The sequence below is a fragment of the Coffea arabica genome, chromosome 2e (genome assembly GCF_036785885.1).
Source record: "Coffea arabica cultivar ET-39 chromosome 2e, Coffea Arabica ET-39 HiFi, whole genome shotgun sequence".
Taxonomy (NCBI): domain Eukaryota; kingdom Viridiplantae; phylum Streptophyta; class Magnoliopsida; order Gentianales; family Rubiaceae; genus Coffea; species Coffea arabica.
Window position 1 is genome coordinate 25813182 of NC_092313.1, and position 19304 is coordinate 25832485.

The following is a 19304-nucleotide window of genomic DNA, read 5'->3' on the forward strand; positions in this document are numbered from 1 at the left end:
GTTAATTCTTCAAAAAAAAAAAAAACTATTAGATTTAGCTAATCTAACTCATGCTGACCAGTGCATGTTACATTTATCATTGAGACGTTTATTTGCTCATTAATAATTATTTTTTAGTTTCATACCTCACTTTTATCGAAAACACATGAAGAAATACTATACAGGAGAGGGTAGGAGCGTATTGATGTTAGAAAATCAAGTGACATATGACTTAAAGACAGAACTCTAATTTTAGAAATTATTATATTTGTATCTATTGTTTAAAAATATTAATATTGATTTTCAGTCTTTTTTTTAAGGTGAACTCATTCATGTTAATTAAAAACTATAAACGAGAATAGGTCTCGCCTCAATAAATTTTCTTAGAATTAAAAGTAATAAAAAGAAGAGCAAATTATACAGACGGTCACCAAACTTTTGCAATCGTCGAGTTTTGGTCACTAAACTATTAAAAGTTTGATTTTGGCTACTGACATGTCCAAAGTTAAAACTCGAGGCTATTCTGTTAGATTTAGTCGTTAAGTATACCAGATCTAAGTGCCCGTGCGATTCCCAAAGCATAAAAATGCCGAATTTACCCCTTTCAATTTGCTCTTTCCAATTATCCCTACTCCTCAAATCCAACGGCACCAGAATTTTCCTCTTCTTCTTATAAAAATGCTTCCCTAAAACACCTGGAAGCAACGAAAGAACCCTTTTATCCGCAAAAAAACATGTCGTATGATTGATACAGCTTTCACCTTCCCTCCAGAGTCTTGCAATCTGATTTCAATGTGGATAGCTTGACAACCATATCAATGAGAATATCCTCGAACTTCACCTTCTTTTGACCGAATTCTGCAATAATTTTATACGGGGATTTGATGGCCCGGTCGTCTATAATCAGGCAAAGGCTAAGGTTGTCGTCAGCTAGAGAGTGAAGCGAGTTTAGGAGTGAAATTTTGTGGGATATTTTGGATGAATCTTTCGGTGGCATTTTCTTGAGGGTCAAGAGGAGCTAAACGAAATCTTCTTTTTTGTTACCATCTTCATCTTCGAGAAATTCTTAGGTGGCGTTTGGATTGCGATTTTTCGATGGAAAATCACTGTTGTTTTCCGACGGAAAACATGGAAACTTGTTTGGATTGCACTTGTTCAAGTATGTTGTTTGGATTGCTGCAAATTTCACTGGAAAATATGGCGCTAACCTTTTGATTGTTGGTTAGGCAATCAACTGCCTTATCTGAAACATAGTCTCGGCAAGCGATTTAAAATAGACATAAAAGGCTGTAACGGTCAGGAGAATTGGGAATATGATCCGGATCCATAATATGCAAAGGTGAAGGCTACGAGGGTAGTAAATTAAAATCAGCACCCAAATTCTCCTGCTTGAGCCTTTTATGAAAACCAGAACATAAAACAATGGCACGCCAAGCGAATAGGGTAGTTTCCTGACCTGAGATTGCAATGATCATTTCAAAGCTTGCTATGAACATTCCTCGCATTTGCTATAAACGTGGAACTAAAAGGTGCAGTTTTGCCTGGGTAATGTTGCTAAACAGGCCCAATGTTACGAAGTGCAACAAAGGATTGGCAAAAAAGTGGCAGATTGCTGGTTGCACAGCTAAACAGAGGCCCCAGTCAATTAACATGAGTGGCCATTATGAACGGGGGCATACAAAAATTGACAGGAATCCATTGATAAATGCAGCAGATATAAAAATAAGTCCTACATTGAAATAACAATGTCTGCTATTCATACCTCAGGTTCAGCCATTGCATCATGACATTCTACACCTGGCCATAGTACGGAGTAAAATTGCAACTCTATTTATAAGGCTACAAATGAAAGCAAGGATATGCAGCAGCTCATAACCAACATTCCTTTACTCGCTAATGTCATATAGCAAATCAATATATTGACATGTCAACTGTGTTAGACTTGTAACATATGCCTAGCACATTAGCTACAAAAGAATAATCTAAAAACAAAGATTATAGCCTGTGACTAATTTCCGTGTTCATTTCGCCCCACTTGGCTTGTGTAAACAGAGAAAACACATATCTTAGCACAAGGTTACATAGCGATCAGTCCAGAATATCCAAAATAAAGGCAAATTGGAATGCAAAAGGCACATCAGTTCCCCGTTACAGTTTTAGCCATTACGTACAAATATTTCATATAGTACAGAAACACTTGAAGCTAAGTTTGAGCATCAAACTAGCACACCACAGGCATACTAGTGTGGAACATGTCTCCCATTCCGGTGGTCGAACATGTGATCGGTTATGGCCATCCGGAAACTATTCCAATTGCGCTGTGCCGCAGCAGATAAGTCAATTTGCTGGGGTTGTGCACCCGGATCGGCATAATCTTCTTCATCTTCCCCGGACTCCCTTGCAAACAACTCATCATGCGGATGCTCATCCCTGATAAAGTTATGTAATACACAACAGGCAATTACCAATTCTACTTGTCTATTCATCAAGTAGTTCGGCATTGGCCCTTTCAAGATTGAGAATCTAGCCTTTAGCACGCCGAAGGTCCGCTCAATGACATTGCGGAGTTGCGAGTGACGGTGATTGAAAAGCTCATACTTGCCTCTTGGTCCACCAGATTCCCCGCCAAACTGGTCTCGTTGGTATCTGTGGCCTTTATGCGGGGCCAAAAAACCAGGCATATTCTTGTAAGCCGAGTCAACAAGATAGTATTTACCTAGTTGAGGACATAGATGAAGGGAAACCATGTTGCTTAGGCCCGGAGAGCTTACACAATCAGTTGAACTTAAACCAGTTTCACAATTGTGAAAAGACAAACATTAGGAAGGATAACTTAACCTGCAGGCGGCATTGGAAATGAAGAATCAGGGGACAACACAGCATGCTGAAAAACTCTAGTATCATGAGCACTCCCTTCAACACCAGCATAAATATAAGTGAATCGCATGTCGTGGTCACAAGCAGCTAGCACGTTCTATGAAATTTTGCCTTTTCTACTACGAAAAGCACGTTGCCGAGTTAGTGGCGCACTGGCGGGAATCAGAGTTCCGTCTATAGCGCCAACTAGAGGTGGCAAAATGGATTCAAATCCATTTATCCATCCATATAAACCAAGTTTAAATGGATTTGGATGACTAGAAAAAGTGTGATGGTTTTAAATGGTTATCCATTTAAAACCAATTAAATTGATGGATTTACATGGTTTATCCACTTGATCCATATAAATCCATTTAGCAAAATAGAATGCAATGGAAAGACGGACCCAGGACTCACAAATAACTTCTTCTCTTCCTTCCAGAAAGCGTCATCGTTGTGGGCCCACAAAACTAGAGAACATCATCACGTTCACAAGAAGTGGAGCTAGAAACACAGTCAAAATATTGACAACTGGCCTCTATGAGTTTGTTAAATCTGAGAAGAATCCTTTTTTGTTATTGTCTTCTACTTCCTTCAGTATATTTTCGTCTTTTCTTTTTTGTAGATTTTTCCCTTTAGTTGCTTAATAATCACATGTTCTTTGCCTTCTACTAAGGGCCTGTTGCGAGTTACAATAACTTATTAAAAAATAATTTTTCAATAGAGTTTTTAATAAAAATACTTATTAAGTATTTAAATGCTTTAAAATATATTATTTGGAGATATTGTTCAATAAATACTTATTGTATTGGATAATATGTAATTTAAAAAATTTTAAATGTATTTATCTCTTTATTTAGTTCATAATATAGGATAAAATGATTAAATTCAATGTTTTATTTTTTAAATCACAAAAGCTACTATAAAAGTACCAAATTTAACCTTTTGCTAAAAGTGTTTTGAACACAAAAATTTTTACTCCTAATTTTATAGGATGATATTCATCAAACGTTTTGCTTTTAGCACCTAAAAATGCATTTTTACCAGAAGCACTACAACTCTTATAGGGAGAGCTTGCGCCTCTTATGGGGTGCAACCTGGCTCAACTCCGGATTAGTCAGGGCCCAAAGTGGCTATTTCATACCGAAGGATCTGACAAAAAAAAAAGTTACGAAAATATTTAAATGGATTATAAATGGATAATTGGTTTGTATTTAATCCATTTAGATCCATCCATTTAGATCCATTTATTAAATGGATTTAAATGGATTGGATAAATTTCATCCACTATCCGTTAAGTCAAAACCAATTATGAACCATTTATCCATATTGCCACCTCTAGCGCCAACACAGTCCTACCATGTGAAAACAAGTGAAAGAGTGTATATTAGTATTAGAAGCGGGGAACAACCACACAATCTAGTATCCTGTTCAATTGCTTGCAAGACTACGGACAAAAGGTATTGGAAGGACAATAGAAGCTGTTAACCTTAAACCATGGATAAAAGGCATTGCTGTTGTATATCTTGGGATGCACACCAGTCTCATTCCTCGGCCGTATTAGAATCGGGGCTAAACGCACAATAGCTTGCAATGCCTCCTTAATATTCCTGTGGATCGTTTCAGTGGAGTGGAGAAACCTCTCGGCAAGATTTCGATGCCGTTCATCATGGCTCACACAATGTAGAGCCATGCCTACAGCCTCTTCAGCCTGAACCCTTTTCCGATAATCTTGTTTAATGAAATTTCCGTTGACTAAAATTTCACATAGGTTTAAGAAAGAAGGAACATCCATCCTCATGGCATTTAGCATTCTGTCATGATGTCCTACTTTAAGGTCATCGATCCAGTCCTGTTCACTTTTTTCCCCGTCATAAAAATGACGCTTTTCGCCACCCACAGGCGCCACATTGTAGCGTGCATTCAAAGGTGCATTCACACCAAACAAAGCTAAGAATTCAAGTTCTTCATCATCGGACGATGAATCACTATGTTGTTCTCCAACTATATTCTGCATTGTGGCTTTTATCTGCAAACAATATGGTCTCCGGTTATCATCTACAAAGTTAAACAGAGCGCGTTGGAAGGTTCAACAGATGAAGGATATCCAACCGAGAGAGATGAAAAGATGTATTTGGGTGGACAAATAAGGCACAAAGGGAAACCCAGTGTACAAGCTGACAATGCTGAAATCCATAAAAACAAGTTCGTGGGACATTTATTTATATGTAAGTTAAACCTACAACATGTGGACATTGCAATCCATGAGAGCTAGAGGCAACAACATGTGAAAACAGCTTGCACATTTAGTTATATAGTTGTAGCTCGGATCAAAATCAGTTCCCCACTGACTGTGAAATGTACTAGCTGTGGTCCTTTACATTTTGTGGTTAACTTGCAACCCTTAGTCGGTTATATAGTCCTTTATTCAGTTTGTTTTGTCCTATTGCCTCGACCCATTTGTGAACACAGATTTTGCTTCCTAAGTTTATTCTTTTTGGTCATATTGATAGTCTTTACCTAAGTACCCAAATAAACTATGCAGGGTCCCTAATTCCAACTAAATCTAACAATGTTTTGACTACTGAATCTAACCTGGAAATCATGGAAGCGAGCAAATTGAGGTACCAACCAAGCTCATGTAAACTAGTACTATTTTATATCCCTTAAAATTGTTTGTATACAGAGTCTGAAAATTATATTAAGCTTGTAATGCTGGGCCTTAAAATCACTGGATCTATATCAGCATTTGCCCAGACTTCATATGGTAGGACCAGTTTTTCTTGTTTGTCTTGTACGGCAGGGGATATATCCTTACTAACTCTCTGAGCTTTACTTAAGCACTAGCATGCTCATAGTAACAATAGTTACTTTCTATTCCTCAGCTTCAACAAAGTTTTGGGTGATTTAACAGCATAAAGTACCGGCGCCAAGAGAGCTAGAGGCAAGAGAGGTAGAAGTCATCTGATTTTTTTAAAACCAGAAAAAGAGAGAAGACGTAGGAAGTCCTATTGTTGTATAATATTCTGGTTACAATGTTGAAAGGACTTTCAACTCCAAAAAAAAGAAAAAATTCATTACATCTCCAGTTCATTAGGCCAGCTGCGCATTAGTAATAGAAGTACTTATTGTGTAACATGCCATGCCATTAAGTTAACCACAAGATACCATCTTTCTGTTTCTTTCATTGCCAATTCTAAAACTTCTGTTTTGACATACAAAGCAATGAACAACAACTTCGGACAACATCTAAGTTTGGACTAAACCACCAATTAGTACGTGGGACGGTTCTACATAAGCGTACAACAGACTATTTAAAAACTAGACCAAGTGCTCTCAAGTACAAGGTCATCGGTTCCGTCTGGAGAATAACATGATTTCAAAGATCACGTTACAGGCTATCACGTTACAGGCTATTAATCCATGAAATCCTCTGGGCAGGGGACATTGCTATAAACATCTGCCTCCATACATCTTTCTTAAAGAAACCGTATGCCTTATTGGCCTGGCCTTCAAGAAGGAAGGTTTGTAATTTGTCCACTTCTTTTACACAGTTGGCGGCAGAGTCCTGAGAATTGGGGTCAGAAGAATTATATGATCCAGACTTACTGGAGTAGTATTAACGCTTTGCCTTAGCTGCAAGGCCAAATTCCTCGTAAGCACGATCATATATTTCATCACGCTTTCTCTTGTCAGACAAAGACCTTGAACCCTCTTGCACAGAAGAGGTACCTCGACTATTCTTCTGCTTCCCTTTCTTGCCACCCCGGCGTTGTGGCTCCTCGTCAGAGACTGCATCGCAGTTCTCAGCGTCTACATCAATTGGAATTTCCAACCCTGGCGTAGACCCCTCAGTACCTATTGTGCAGTCACCGGCATTTCTACCATAGTTCATTTGCCTTGATCGGGCCTCTTCCCCAGTTACAGGTGGGTCATTGGAAGACTGGCCGTAAGTTCGTAGGGCGCCAATATCTTCAAAAAGTTCAACCAAATTCCAGTAATGGTCGCTGGGCCGATTCTTGATAAGACTTATATCTTTGTCCTAAACAAAATATAAGTGGAAACTTAGGCGTAAATGGTAATTAATCAAATTAAGACACTTCTGGACAGGACATAGACGATGAATTGCCCAATTTGATAAAATGGATTGACTAAGTGCAAGTCCCTAACCTGGCCATAGTATCTCCAAACATAATCTGGTGCAGAGAAGCACTTTAATGTTTCATTCCACCCTACGCCAGTTTGGTTACCAACTTCCTTGAATAGCCGTGCAACCCTCATGAAACTGTAGTAATTTCTTTTGACTTGGTCACAGTCGTATGACTTATGGCAAAACCTCATGTTCAGTCTATTCCGGACATCCTCAAACACACAGGCATTTATGTTATTTTTGGACAAGTTGCCAACTTCCTTGTGTTCCTGCAACAGCTGAACATAATAGCACTCTATTTCGTATTCCCACTTGGCAATGGCACTAGAACCCCTACTATCATTAGTCTTGCCTCGGGCCATCTAACACGTAATTTCCAAATACAGCTGAATCAGTCGGCCATTAGTGGCAATATGCAAAAGCATTAAAAAATCAATCAAATCAAATAGGGCAGTCTTTGAAACACCTGCACTAAAGTACGATTGTGATAGTACTTCAAGCACCCGTCAAGATCGTTTGATCCACTCTCTGATTGACAAGAAATGCTCGTACTAGAACACGGAGTAGGGGAGGTTCCTAAATTATAGGTGGTACTGTTAGGAAAAATAAGGCTAAATACGTGTAAATATGACCCAAAGCAGTGACTTATATACAAGCAAACTAATTATCCCATCCCATGAATACAAGGCAAACGTAAGTATTTCACCTTTTATTTTATGGGGACTCGAAGACATCAAATGGTGTGCAGGCGATCGAAATAGATGCAGCACAGATCAGAGGGTATGCCAATGCCCGGAAGGAATGCAACCAAAACAAGGACGTTGAAAAAAAGTTTTCTGTTGCCGAAAGGCATCAAACAAAAGACGTCATTGGTAGTATTAACCAACCATCTGGCCTGTTTCGATATGCATTACACAGTGGTTTGGATAAATAAACCAAAAACTTTGTAAAATACCTTAAACTGGATCCACTAATGGAATCCACAGTTCAAACCTACTAATTTTTTTTTTTTTTTTTTTACATTTCAGGATATGAAAATGTTGTATTACTTTACACTTGCTAACAAGCATTGATAGTAATAATGGACATCCATGGCACACATAATACACAAAACATGATTTACCTCATTAACTGGAGTGTTCAGAAGCAAGAGTATGGCAAACAAAGGCATCAAATCTACTCTACGTATCAAGCTTCATATCTGTGTTTTGTAATAAAAAGATTCGTACTGAAAAGCATAGACAAAATTGCAACCCGTAACCACACTCGCGTAAGGGGTACTCGTATGTCAGAGCCCATGGCCACAACAAAACATAGGTTCAGTATTATCGTGCGCTACGACAGAGCAAACCAGCAAATTTCCCTCCCACAGTTTGATATGTACACCCAAGCCAATCGACAAACTAACCAAAAATTATGGGGGATTAAGCAGGGTAGGGAGCTTTGTTTCACAAACCAATAGGGAAATAGCATAAATGTAGGTGCATTCAGTACAATGTTCACTCCAAATTACCCACAAATACAAAGATCTCATCTCATTGCATTGGTTAAACGGATCGTCAATTTTTGCAGCCAAACAACCAAGGTAAGCATGGCCTTCAATTTCGGTGGTTCCGTACACCTAACCCCAAATTACACCCCTATTCAATTTTCACAATTACTGAATGCACTTTGTGCAGCAGTGTTGTAATTCTCTTCAACAACAATGAAGGTTTTCGATCTAATGGAAGTAAAAGGGCTACCTACCTGGTATGTAGTATCTCCGCCGCAGAAACAGCCTTGAGCCACCGCCGTCACGTAGTAACGTTTGAATAGCAGTAGCAGCAAGCGCACGCCAAGCTCAGTACGCTCCACCCGGCACAATCTACAGCCGACCAAGCTTAATGGTTGCTAGTCTGATGCATTTGGATAGGCAAATCTTGGGATGTGAATGATGCCAAGATCTCCAAAGAGGAAAGTAATTAGATGCGGAGAAGCAATACGGTTCAAAGGCTATCTTTTGATTCAAAAGTTAAGCCAAATGGGTGATGTTGCAAGATTCCTGACCGTTTAGCAGAAAGGAAATAAAGTGAGGCTTTCACAGTTATATGTCTTGTCTGCTACAGTTGTAACGTTCAAGTGTTTTTTGGTGGGTAATTTCCGACGCTGTGAAAAATGTTGGATGCTTTCCGTTGAAAATTTGTGGGACCCATTCTGCAGAAGATAGCATTTTCGGATGGAAAATGCAATCCAAGTAGAGCCTTACTTTTCTTCTTCTCCTGCAGCTGGTTTATGATGGGTTGTTCTCGGGTGGAATTTTCTCCATTTCATAAGAGCTTTTACTGCTTTTGTGACTGTTGCTTGGCTAATTTTGTCTTCAGGAGAAGGAGAACTGGTTGAAACCATCGAGATAGGCATACGCAACCGATGAATGGACTAGAGGATGGAGGCTGTGGACGGCGATGGAGGTAGAGGAGGCAGCTTGCTGCTACTTCCTCTAACCCAAGTTTAGCTTCTTCCATTTCCTTCTCCCTCGTTGCAGTAGCAACAGATTTTGTGGTTTCTTGGTTACTCCTTCTTTAGGTTCATAGAATAAGAAGAAGAAGAAGATGCATGTCAAACTTCCTAAATTACCCCTTCCTTTTGTCTTGGGAATCGCACGGCCAATCAGATCTGGCATACTTAACGGCTAAATCTAACGGAATGGCCTTGAATCTTAACTTTAGACATTTCAGTGGCCAAAATCAAACTTTTAATAGTTCAATGACTAAAACTCGATGATTGCAAAAGTTTAATGGCCATCCTGATAATTTGCTCTAAAAAGAAATAATGAGTCAATAGTGACAATTATATATGAGTTAATACCATTTTGCATCCTTTAACTTTATCTCGACATCTAAGTTGGTCTCTAAATTATATATTGAGCCACTTCAGTCTATAAAACCATGAAAACCATATCCTTTGAGTACGATGGTTAATGGAATCCTCATAACTAACTAAATAGTAGTCATTTGAGTAGCATGATTACATGTTGCAAGAGTGTAGAAGGATAATTAGATTAAACAACAATAAACCACCAAAAAATCTAGACTGAAGAAGTATTCATTTACATGTTTATCAAACTTTCCTATTTATGTATTAGTGTACTTTGGTTTTTTTTTTTTGCAAACCCTATACATGAGAGAGGAATGTTAAGTACATCTTTTTCGCATAATGATAAAAACATACTCCTACCTAACAAATCATGGTGGATTAGTTTTTGGTATAATTTCAGAAACCTCCCTTAAGGTTTCGCGAAATATCACCTAGCTCTCCTGAGTTTTTCAAAATCTCGCTTCGCACCCTTGTAGTGATAATGACACTATATGGCAATATCAAAGGTGAAGAATTGTTAATAATACTCTCATATTTAAACTTTCTAAACTTGTTTTTCTTTTTCTAAATTTTCTACTTTTATTTAATAATGTCTATACATACATACATATAATTGTAGTGCAAATGTCAATGAAATATAGAATTTAATCAATGAAATATTCAGCACATTTGGAAAAGAATATCTGCATGTTCTTTTTTTTCTCTCCTTTTTTTGTGTTTCACAACTATATTTATCTATTTATTTGTTTCTATTCATGTAGAGCACGAGAGAAATGAAGTAATTGAAACTTCGAACTTTGTGATTTTTCAAATTCTGACTTTTTCTGTTTATAATAAAAATTTAATCTTTCACTCCCATAAAAAAAAATCGGTCTATTTTGAGTAAATTATTTGTATAATATTGAAATTGAATTTCATCTATTGTTGAGTTTTTTTTTGCTCAAATATATGAGTTTTATGTGCTAATTGCTTTCAACACTATGGAAGGTTTTATTTATTGAAATAGTTTAAAGAATAGTATTTGCTTTTACTATCTTTTTCTACTATAAAAGTGACCATTGACGGTAACATAAATCCTTATCAACTTTCATCTCCTCACTTTCAAGATGGTTTCAATTTAGCACTTTTTTTTTCTTGGTTTGTAAAATGTTCATTTTTTTTATAGCCTAAGGGTATTAAGGGCACTAAAATGGTCTCTCTCCTCAAACATGAATTTTCTAATATTACTTTTGGTTAAAAGGGCAGATAATGTTACCAAAATGTCAATTCGAGAGGCGCTAAGTGAGATTTTGAAAACCTCAAGGGAGCGAAGTGACATTTTATGAAATCTCAGGGGAGGTTTCTAAAATTATCCCTTTATTTAAACTCCCAAACCCTTGAATCTCAAATGGAACATGGTTTCCTTTGTTTTCCTTCTGCAAAATATTCTTGGACTAAACCTTTTTGGTGACTATTTTTCCTCACCACACAAATTAATTGATTATACATACAGTTGCTTGTCTGATCCTCCACCTTGTCGCTTTTACTGCTAGATGAAGTTTCCCTTACAACATTGCTCATCATTAAATTTGAATGCAAATGCAATACTAGTTTCCAAAAACTAGAATTTTGTACTTGTACATCAGTAGGAAAAAGGAAACAAGAAAAAACTGAAAAATGAGTCATAGCCCAATAAAAACATTAACTAAATAAGACAGCTGATGAGAAAATACATATGCCAACCAAAATACATTCAATGAAGGAAGAAAGTGTTGATTTTCTTTCCTCCACTACTATGAAGACTTTTGATCCTATTTGGTTTTTGAAAAGTACAATGAAATCTCACGGTTTCTAACCATGTAAAAACTTCAAGCATCCAAGCATTACTGTGAGCAAATGAAGAACTTGCTAAAGGCTGACAATCAAGAATATAACTTACAAGCATAAGGATAAGTGTTATAAATGTCATAAATGTTTGCAAGAGAGAGTGTGTATAAATGTTATATTTTTCCTAGTTTGCAAATTCCTGTATTCAACTTTTTCTGCAAGAACCACAAAACCCTTTGTCTGCAATCAGGCAAGAAAAGAGTAAACAGTGCAAACAAAAAGTGTAACATCATCAATGAGTAGAGCTGCTAGGATTGCAGTGAGAAAATGAGGAGCTGCATTTGAATTGGTAGTCAAAAGCGATCCGTTTCATTTGATCATTGTCTGCGTATGTTTCTTCTATTGAGAGTTGCTGTACATTTAACTTGATGTCTTGTGAAATCTATGCCAATAAGGGTTCCATCAAAGGCTTTGGAGTGGGGGGCTGGATCTTCATGCTGCATGTAACTGCCACACCAAAGAGTGCACAAGCAGCAGGAACAAAACCTAATCCAAATCTAGCAACAGAGAAACAGGAGTTTGTCGGGCTACAGGAATGTACTTTGGTTGATGAATCTGCATAAAAATGAAAACTAAGTCGGTGATGCTGGTCATTGAATCGCATTTGTCCTTAAACCGCCAAAACGAAAAGATTAAATGCATAAGAGAAAGCTGGCAGAGAATTATCACTAAGAGGAGAAAATGAGCTGTTGACCAAGTAAAAATATTGAAGATCAAACTGAAAAGAAAAAGACTTGCATGAAAGCTTTACTCCCTTTTTTTTTTTGTCGATACGATAGATTATCCTACACTAAGGGGGAGGGAGAGGACCTGAAGAGGTCTCAGGGTAATTCGGAGGGGACTAAACCACCACCGGACAAGACGGGTGCACTATGCACCCGCCTGGATTTTTCGAGTAGAGCCACTTTAATGTGGCAAACCAAGCTTTAATGCATTGGTGAAGGCTGGTGGTTGCATGAAAGCTTTACTCCCTGCTAGTACATATTTCAATATATGATTCCCGAAGTCAGTGAAAGCCACTAAAAAGTGTTAGCTGCAAGAGAAACTTTACAAGTTTAATTGCAATTAGTTCACTACTACTTGTAGGATGTTGAAATTCAAAACCACACATCAAATCATACACAGAGGACAGGTAAATAATAAAGCGAAGTTGGGTGCAAAGCAAAAAGATACTTGATGCTTACTTTGGTATGATTCAAGAATGCATAGTGCTACTCCACATGAAATTTTGTCCAGAAAGCTCAATGATCCATAAACAAATGCACAGCCATGGACATCCTCACCGACTAGGAAACTTTGCATGCTTACTCCGGTCACCTAGATGTTGCAAAATAAACATTGGTGTGATAACAGGATATAAATGCAGTACAAAAACTCATTATCCTGTTTCTTCTTCATGATTGAGACAGGTGTCTGATTAATATACTTACATTGGATTTAGAGTTTGCCCAGTGAGATGAAGGACTAATATTTCAAGTGTATAGGATTCAACTGATACAAAGTTCTAAGAATTTCCCAACTTTCATAAACGCTAAAAGCTTTTCTAAGCCACAGAACTGATTGGTTAATTAATATCCAGCTCATCTAGCCTTGAAAATCTTATCAAGTATATCTGAAGATCAAGAGGCCCATTGAAATGAATACTTATTTAGTATGATCTTCATTACACTTGATCTCTCAACTTGCAATGTTGTAGTTTTCTATATGTTAATTGGTTGAGTAGTGAACCTTTATCACAAATTAACATATAAAACCACCTTTTTAACCGAGAAATTCCTGCTGAAATGCACTTCTTCAGATATTCTAACGAGAATGGAAATTTGACAGCTAGATCTACTCTGGAAGTTCCAGGACTTAAATGCCAGTGTAATCTCAAATTGAGAGATTAACACGAGAAAGATTAACACCTCTACTCATACTTGGCCTGGTGTGGATGGTTCAGACTTCAGGTTGATTAATAAAAATACCGATTCTACATCTTTCAGTTCACTTCATCTAAAGTTCCAGAATACCTCTATGGGGGCAGAAGCGCTAAAAGCCTAAAACAGAACTTACTGCTTACCATAATGAGGGCATTTGCAATTCCAATAACAATTGACAAGAAGTACATCAAATAACTCAGGCTTCTTGGTAAAAAAAATATTCCTGCACCACAAAATAGCCATAGTAGTCCTCCAGCAGAATAAAAGGACTTTAAGCGTGGCCCAGTCCATGTCATTTCCTAGATACAGAGAGAAATGCAGGATGTTTTATACAAAACATATAGACAAGGACTATGCACAAAAACAAAAACAGTTTTAAGATTTGAAAGAAACCTGTAGCAGGACCGATACAATGAAGCTGCAAATGTAGATGGCAGCAGGAACCTAAACATTTTTAAAGAAGAACTATCAGTAAAAGAGCGAAAATGCTAACATTGTAAAATGATTAGTATTAAGTGAGTTACCGAAGCTTTTGAAAACTGGGGCATCTGAAGATCATCGATGACATAGAAGGCCAGATACGCCTAAGCCACGGATGTAACCAGAAACCAAAATACATGAGAATTCAGATAATGCACTAAGCTCATGTACCTAGCAGTCTAGCACTCTTCAAATGATTTTTCAGACAATCGATAAAGTAGCTGACATTTGACTCTGTACTGACCTGAGAAACATTGGTTACTAGTCTAGTGAGCACATATACAAGAGCAACTTGGTAGTACAGAATTTTCTTAAACCAGTATGTCCAATAAATTCGAGCATAACCCTTTCCGTGAGCATCTTGTTTCAATCTGCACAAAAATATTAAGTAATGCAACTAATAGCAGATAATCCCAAAAAATAAAAAAGATAAGGAAAGATTTTGTTTTCTGCTTCTGAGAAAGAAGTGCTAAACATGGGATGAGGCCTTTATGTTCAGATATCCTCCCATTTGTTTTTTATTTATGATTCAACCCAAAAGAAAAGGACTACAAAGAAATGAAAAAAGAAAATATCTCAAGATAATTTCCAGCACAAGAAGCATCTTTTCCAATGGAACAGTCAAAAAACAATTAACAATTATGTTATCTAAAATTTATAGTTTTCTAGCTAGTGTGCATGACCTACTGACTATAACATTATGAGTTCAAGTTTTCCATGGGTCAAGATCACCCCTCAAATGCAGAGGCTTAAAGAGTTATGACCATAATTTTCTAGGGATGAATAATTCTTTCCCCCACCCTTCCCCAACTTCAAATAAAATCCAAGGAATAAGATGAGATGCTTACTTTATGCTTTCGCGATCAACGTAAAACTGAAGAAAGTACTCCCTTAAGTGACAGAATACATTCACCTTAGAGCTCATAAGTCCTTAAATAGCCAAATAAAGATTAGAATACATGACAAACCTTGGTTCTTGAGTTCCAAGATGAAATACGCCCACAAAGCAGCATCCAATGGCTATTGATATGTATGCAATCCAGCGGTACTGCTCCAATTTTAGGAAATTCAGAACATAAATGAAAGAAAGTAAAAAAGAAAGCACATTCTGGAATTTCAGAAACCTGATTCTCAACAGAAATTGGTGTTCCTGATGTTTTGACCTTGAAGACAAAGAATGCAACTGCATACAAGCTAAGGTTGGCAACCTTCCAACAAAAAGTTCAGGGTAAAAGGCAGAGAAAAACATAAATTGATTAATTTACTGAAAGCATAAACAAAGTTAAGCTTTGAGCAGTAGAGAGAGCTTCTAACCATTGTAAAAGCATTGCGGCAGCTAGCTAAAACTACTCTAGTTGTTGAATTTAGTGTGATGCAATTCACCATTGACCTTCAATGAGTCATCAGCCATACAGTCATTTCTTTTGGGAAAAAACCATTAACTAACTTTAATGCAACAGCACAGCAAGGAAAAGTAGTGTAATTGACTTTTCTTAAGAACTGGCATTTGACTTTGGTGAACTCTTGCAGATCAATGTCAAAACTTGGTTATATACTCCTTGGGATGCTTAAAATGAAGAAGAATATATGGTAGAGGAATTCCCATACATATAGGAGAACTAATAGCCCAGGACTGTTATCCATCTAGCTTAGAGAGAAAAGGGACGTTCATGTCTAACACTTGGTGAAATCATAGACTATAGCAATCTTTGCATTTATACAGAAACTAAGGCAATTATGACAGTGCATATCCATAAAATGGATCATATGGGTGGGCAGATATGCACAAGGAAACCAATTACAGTTGTCCGATTAAACTTGAGCAGGAGTCAATACATATGCGACACTTGAGTAGCAGCCCAACCCACGTTGAAGATTGCAGCAAATGTGCTATATCCAACAGTTTTCAGAGTTGAAGAACTGGAACCAAGAACTTTGCACGGGAGGCAACCACCAAAGACTGAAGAAAATGAAATTGCAACTAAAAGTGATCCAGCAGCATGCCATATTTTGAAGTGTCCAAACCTGTCAATCTAGAATGTGAAATATTAAGTTATTAGGATATTCAAGGTTTGAAATAAGTTTCATGGATGATGAAGATTTTCCTAGAGGTACTTGGATCTGATTCCCGCCATGTAAAATTTAGAAATTCAGGAAAAATCATTTCTTACACTAGTTGCATTGGTTGTGAAATCATGTGCCACGGACCAGTTAAACAAGCAAGGTTGGATAAACAAGCATAACGCATCTGATGAGGGTCACTCCATGCACAGCAGCATATTTAGAGCTATCCCATATTCCTGCTTTCTCTGAATTTTGAGTTTCCTAGATTTATGTTTTCTATGCAATAAGCTTATGTGATGGTTAGAAGCGGTTACAGGATTTTCAACAAGGATACAATCAGACAAGTCCACTTCTAATTTCTTTACAAATCAACTACTATATTATGCTCAGAATGCTACAACAACCTGTAAAATTACAAGCACAAATCTTCCATTTATTCTCTGCTTTTATGAGAAAGAAACATAACAAGTGAAAAATGGCTCAGAAGACAGATTGATTGGATATATTTCTCCACAGCACAGTGTTTCAAGCATGAAAGTAAAATCATGATAGGAACTCCTAAAATACAAAAATCTAAAATGTTTCTGAATTGTGTTATCTTGGTACATACCAATTCACCAGCAAATATGGTGGTAAAGCCATCAGCTACCTGGCCAGAAAGCATAACAACTGCAGCATCACTGTCAAACAGAAATGGCAAATGGATTAGAAATAGTCATATCTTGCCAAAAAAACTGATAAAATAAATCATGAAAAGAAGAGCATAGGATCCGACAAGATACGGAAAATCAATCCAAAATAAATCAATGAAACAAGTTCAAGATACCAGGTAAACCAATATCCAGATTGAACAGAAAGAGATAGTAACTCTACTCATTCCTCCCTCAACAGGAAAAGAAACAATTTATGATTCTTTAGTGCAAAGGAGTTTATTCCAACTCTGTTTCTCTTTTCTGTTAACTAATAAAATCTAAAGTGGTAGAATGCAGTAAATTACTGTTAATATAGGATTTCAACGGCTAAAAGATTGCTAAATTCTTACCAAGACAATCAATTGGATAAATGCAGACAAGGATCCAAGTAAAAAAAAAAAGAGAGAGTTTCAGAACATGCCATCCTCTAAAGCACAGTTGTGCTAAAACAGCAATGTGGAAGAGAACCATCAGGAGGAAAATTGTAAATTAAAAAGCATTCTTATCATACCCGAAGGGCTTTCTGTCATGAAAAACCAAAACAGTTTCTGAGCAACTCAGAACATAATTGCATTCCATTATTCAGCCAAATAGGAACGTGCAGCTTTGAAGATTCTTGAAAGTGATTTTGCAGTAATACATTTGAGCACTTTTTAGGTAATTAACATGCACAAGCAAACCAGAAAAAGAAAGATCTGGAAATGGAAAAATTCATTAGTCAGGAAAAAAAAACAAACCTTGGGGATAATCCTATATCAGTCAAGAAGACCAAGAGATAAGTGAACCAGCAGGCAGATGTTATGTCATTCAGCATGTGCCCTACACCATAATAGAAGACAGATAACCTCCTGAGGGGCTTGGCGCCCAATTCCTCATCTTCAGTATTGCTGATCATAATGTTTAACAGGCTTGCTATTCACTATAGCAATTAGTGGAGACCCTGCAATAAACAAGAAGTTTCAGAAAAAGTTATACACAACAACAGCTACCATCTAAACGGTACTAATCTAATATGCAATCTTCAAATGACACATCTTTTTATCATTCAACTTGCTAAAATAGCAGTAATGTAGTCTTCCGCAAGGACAAAAAGTTGAACTCTTTGAACCTTGTCCGAGACAGGCTGATGAATGGATTATACATTTATACTACCTTTAATTCAGAATCCCACTACACTTTTGACTTACCTTAAAAATTCAAAAGACCGCCATAGCAACTTGGAAATCTAAGCAAGAAGTTCAATCCTAGAGGACTGGTAGTCTGCTAGGATTTCCTAATATAAGGGATGAATTTAACTTTGGCAGTCTGTCTGAGGCTAAGGATGTCATTTGCCCCTGCACAAGACAAAGACTACACGCAAATCCTTTAGTAATGATTCTGAGTGATTGTTGCTTTGAGATAACAGATACTATAAATTAAGTAACTTTCCAATAGCTGGACACTGAGGAATATATTTCTGCATCGATCCCCATAATCATTTCCATGATATTTATTTTGTTCAATCTATCAAGAGAAAATCCAAGAAAGTTGGCTCAATCAGTGCCCAAATTTTCCATGGTTAGAAGAAACCACAAAGGCACAAAGGGAAAAACCAACATTCCTGGTAAAAAGAAAAAAAATCACGATAATGAATTCATCAAAACCATATAAGCAGCTGCTATTAAGTAATAAATGGTTATCTGCGTCCAATTTAGCCCATATTTAAGAGAGGAAAAAACAAATGAGAGAGAAAACATGAAAAAGGAAAAATAAGCAAACAAAATATGTTTCTTTGAGAAATGCATGGTTTATTATGCATTCATGGTGCAAGCAAATCAACCTGCAAGCGTCAAGACCCCTTTCAATACCTGTTGGTTAGAATCTATCAACATGGAACAAGTTTCAGATTTTCATTTCCAAGAAATAGGGAACTCACAGTACCTGTCTAGAATTATGCAAGAACTCACACAAGCATTTCTCGAGGAGAATTGCACCTTTTTCTTTCCTCTATTTAATGGAAAAAGAATACACTGAACTGCTAAGAAAAGGGAAAAGTGCGAAAGAAAGAGAGATTCTTGTATTTCATTAAAGCTTTGCCGGTGAAGAAGCTTGTGATAACAAGTGTGAACTATAGTTTGTTTCGTTTTGTTCTTTCTCATTACGGCGGTTTGCTTGGTAATGCAACTACCTTTCAAGTTTCAACGCTTGGAACTGTCCATGGTGGAAACTGTCCATGATGGGAACTGTCTGGATGTTTGCAACTCGACAAAACAAAGAAGGTATAATTTCAAAAACCTCCCCTGAGGTTTCTAACTACTTCACTGACCTCCTTTCAGGTTTTAAAAATTATATTAACCTCCATTAAGATTTATTATTTTATAACATCTAGGTCGGTCCAACCAACAATTAGAAAGGGATATTAGGAGAGAGAAAATAATATGATTCCATCATTGCCCCCTCATC

The 19304-nt window shown here is 37.1% G+C and overlaps 1 protein-coding gene across 4 annotated transcripts; it reads right to left on the bottom strand.

Moving 5' to 3' along the window:
• Positions 1-11502: 11502 nt before the first annotated feature.
• Positions 11503-19042, bottom strand: LOC113732161 (uncharacterized). 4 transcript variants are annotated; one of them, XM_072080171.1, is made up of 14 exons: positions 18783-19042; positions 18050-18212; positions 17600-17802; positions 16781-16850; positions 15943-16139; positions 15421-15496; positions 15231-15314; positions 15075-15154; positions 14351-14477; positions 14151-14174; positions 14020-14070; positions 13767-13925; positions 12889-13021; positions 11503-12259 (listed from the first exon to the last, which is right to left on the bottom strand). In XM_072080171.1, the coding sequence occupies exons 3-14, from the start codon at positions 17755-17757 to the stop codon at positions 12087-12089; spliced, it is 1332 nt and encodes a 443-aa protein (XP_071936272.1). In that variant the 5' UTR covers positions 17758-17802; positions 18050-18212; positions 18783-19042; the 3' UTR covers positions 11503-12086. The 4 variants fall into 4 exon arrangements, with proteins under 4 accessions (XP_071936272.1, XP_027113609.1, XP_027113608.1 ...); XM_027257808.2 differs by having other exon boundaries at positions 14151-14210; positions 18050-18196; positions 18783-19040; XM_027257807.2 differs by having other exon boundaries at positions 14151-14210; positions 18783-19040.
• Positions 19043-19304: the final 262 nt, after the last annotated feature.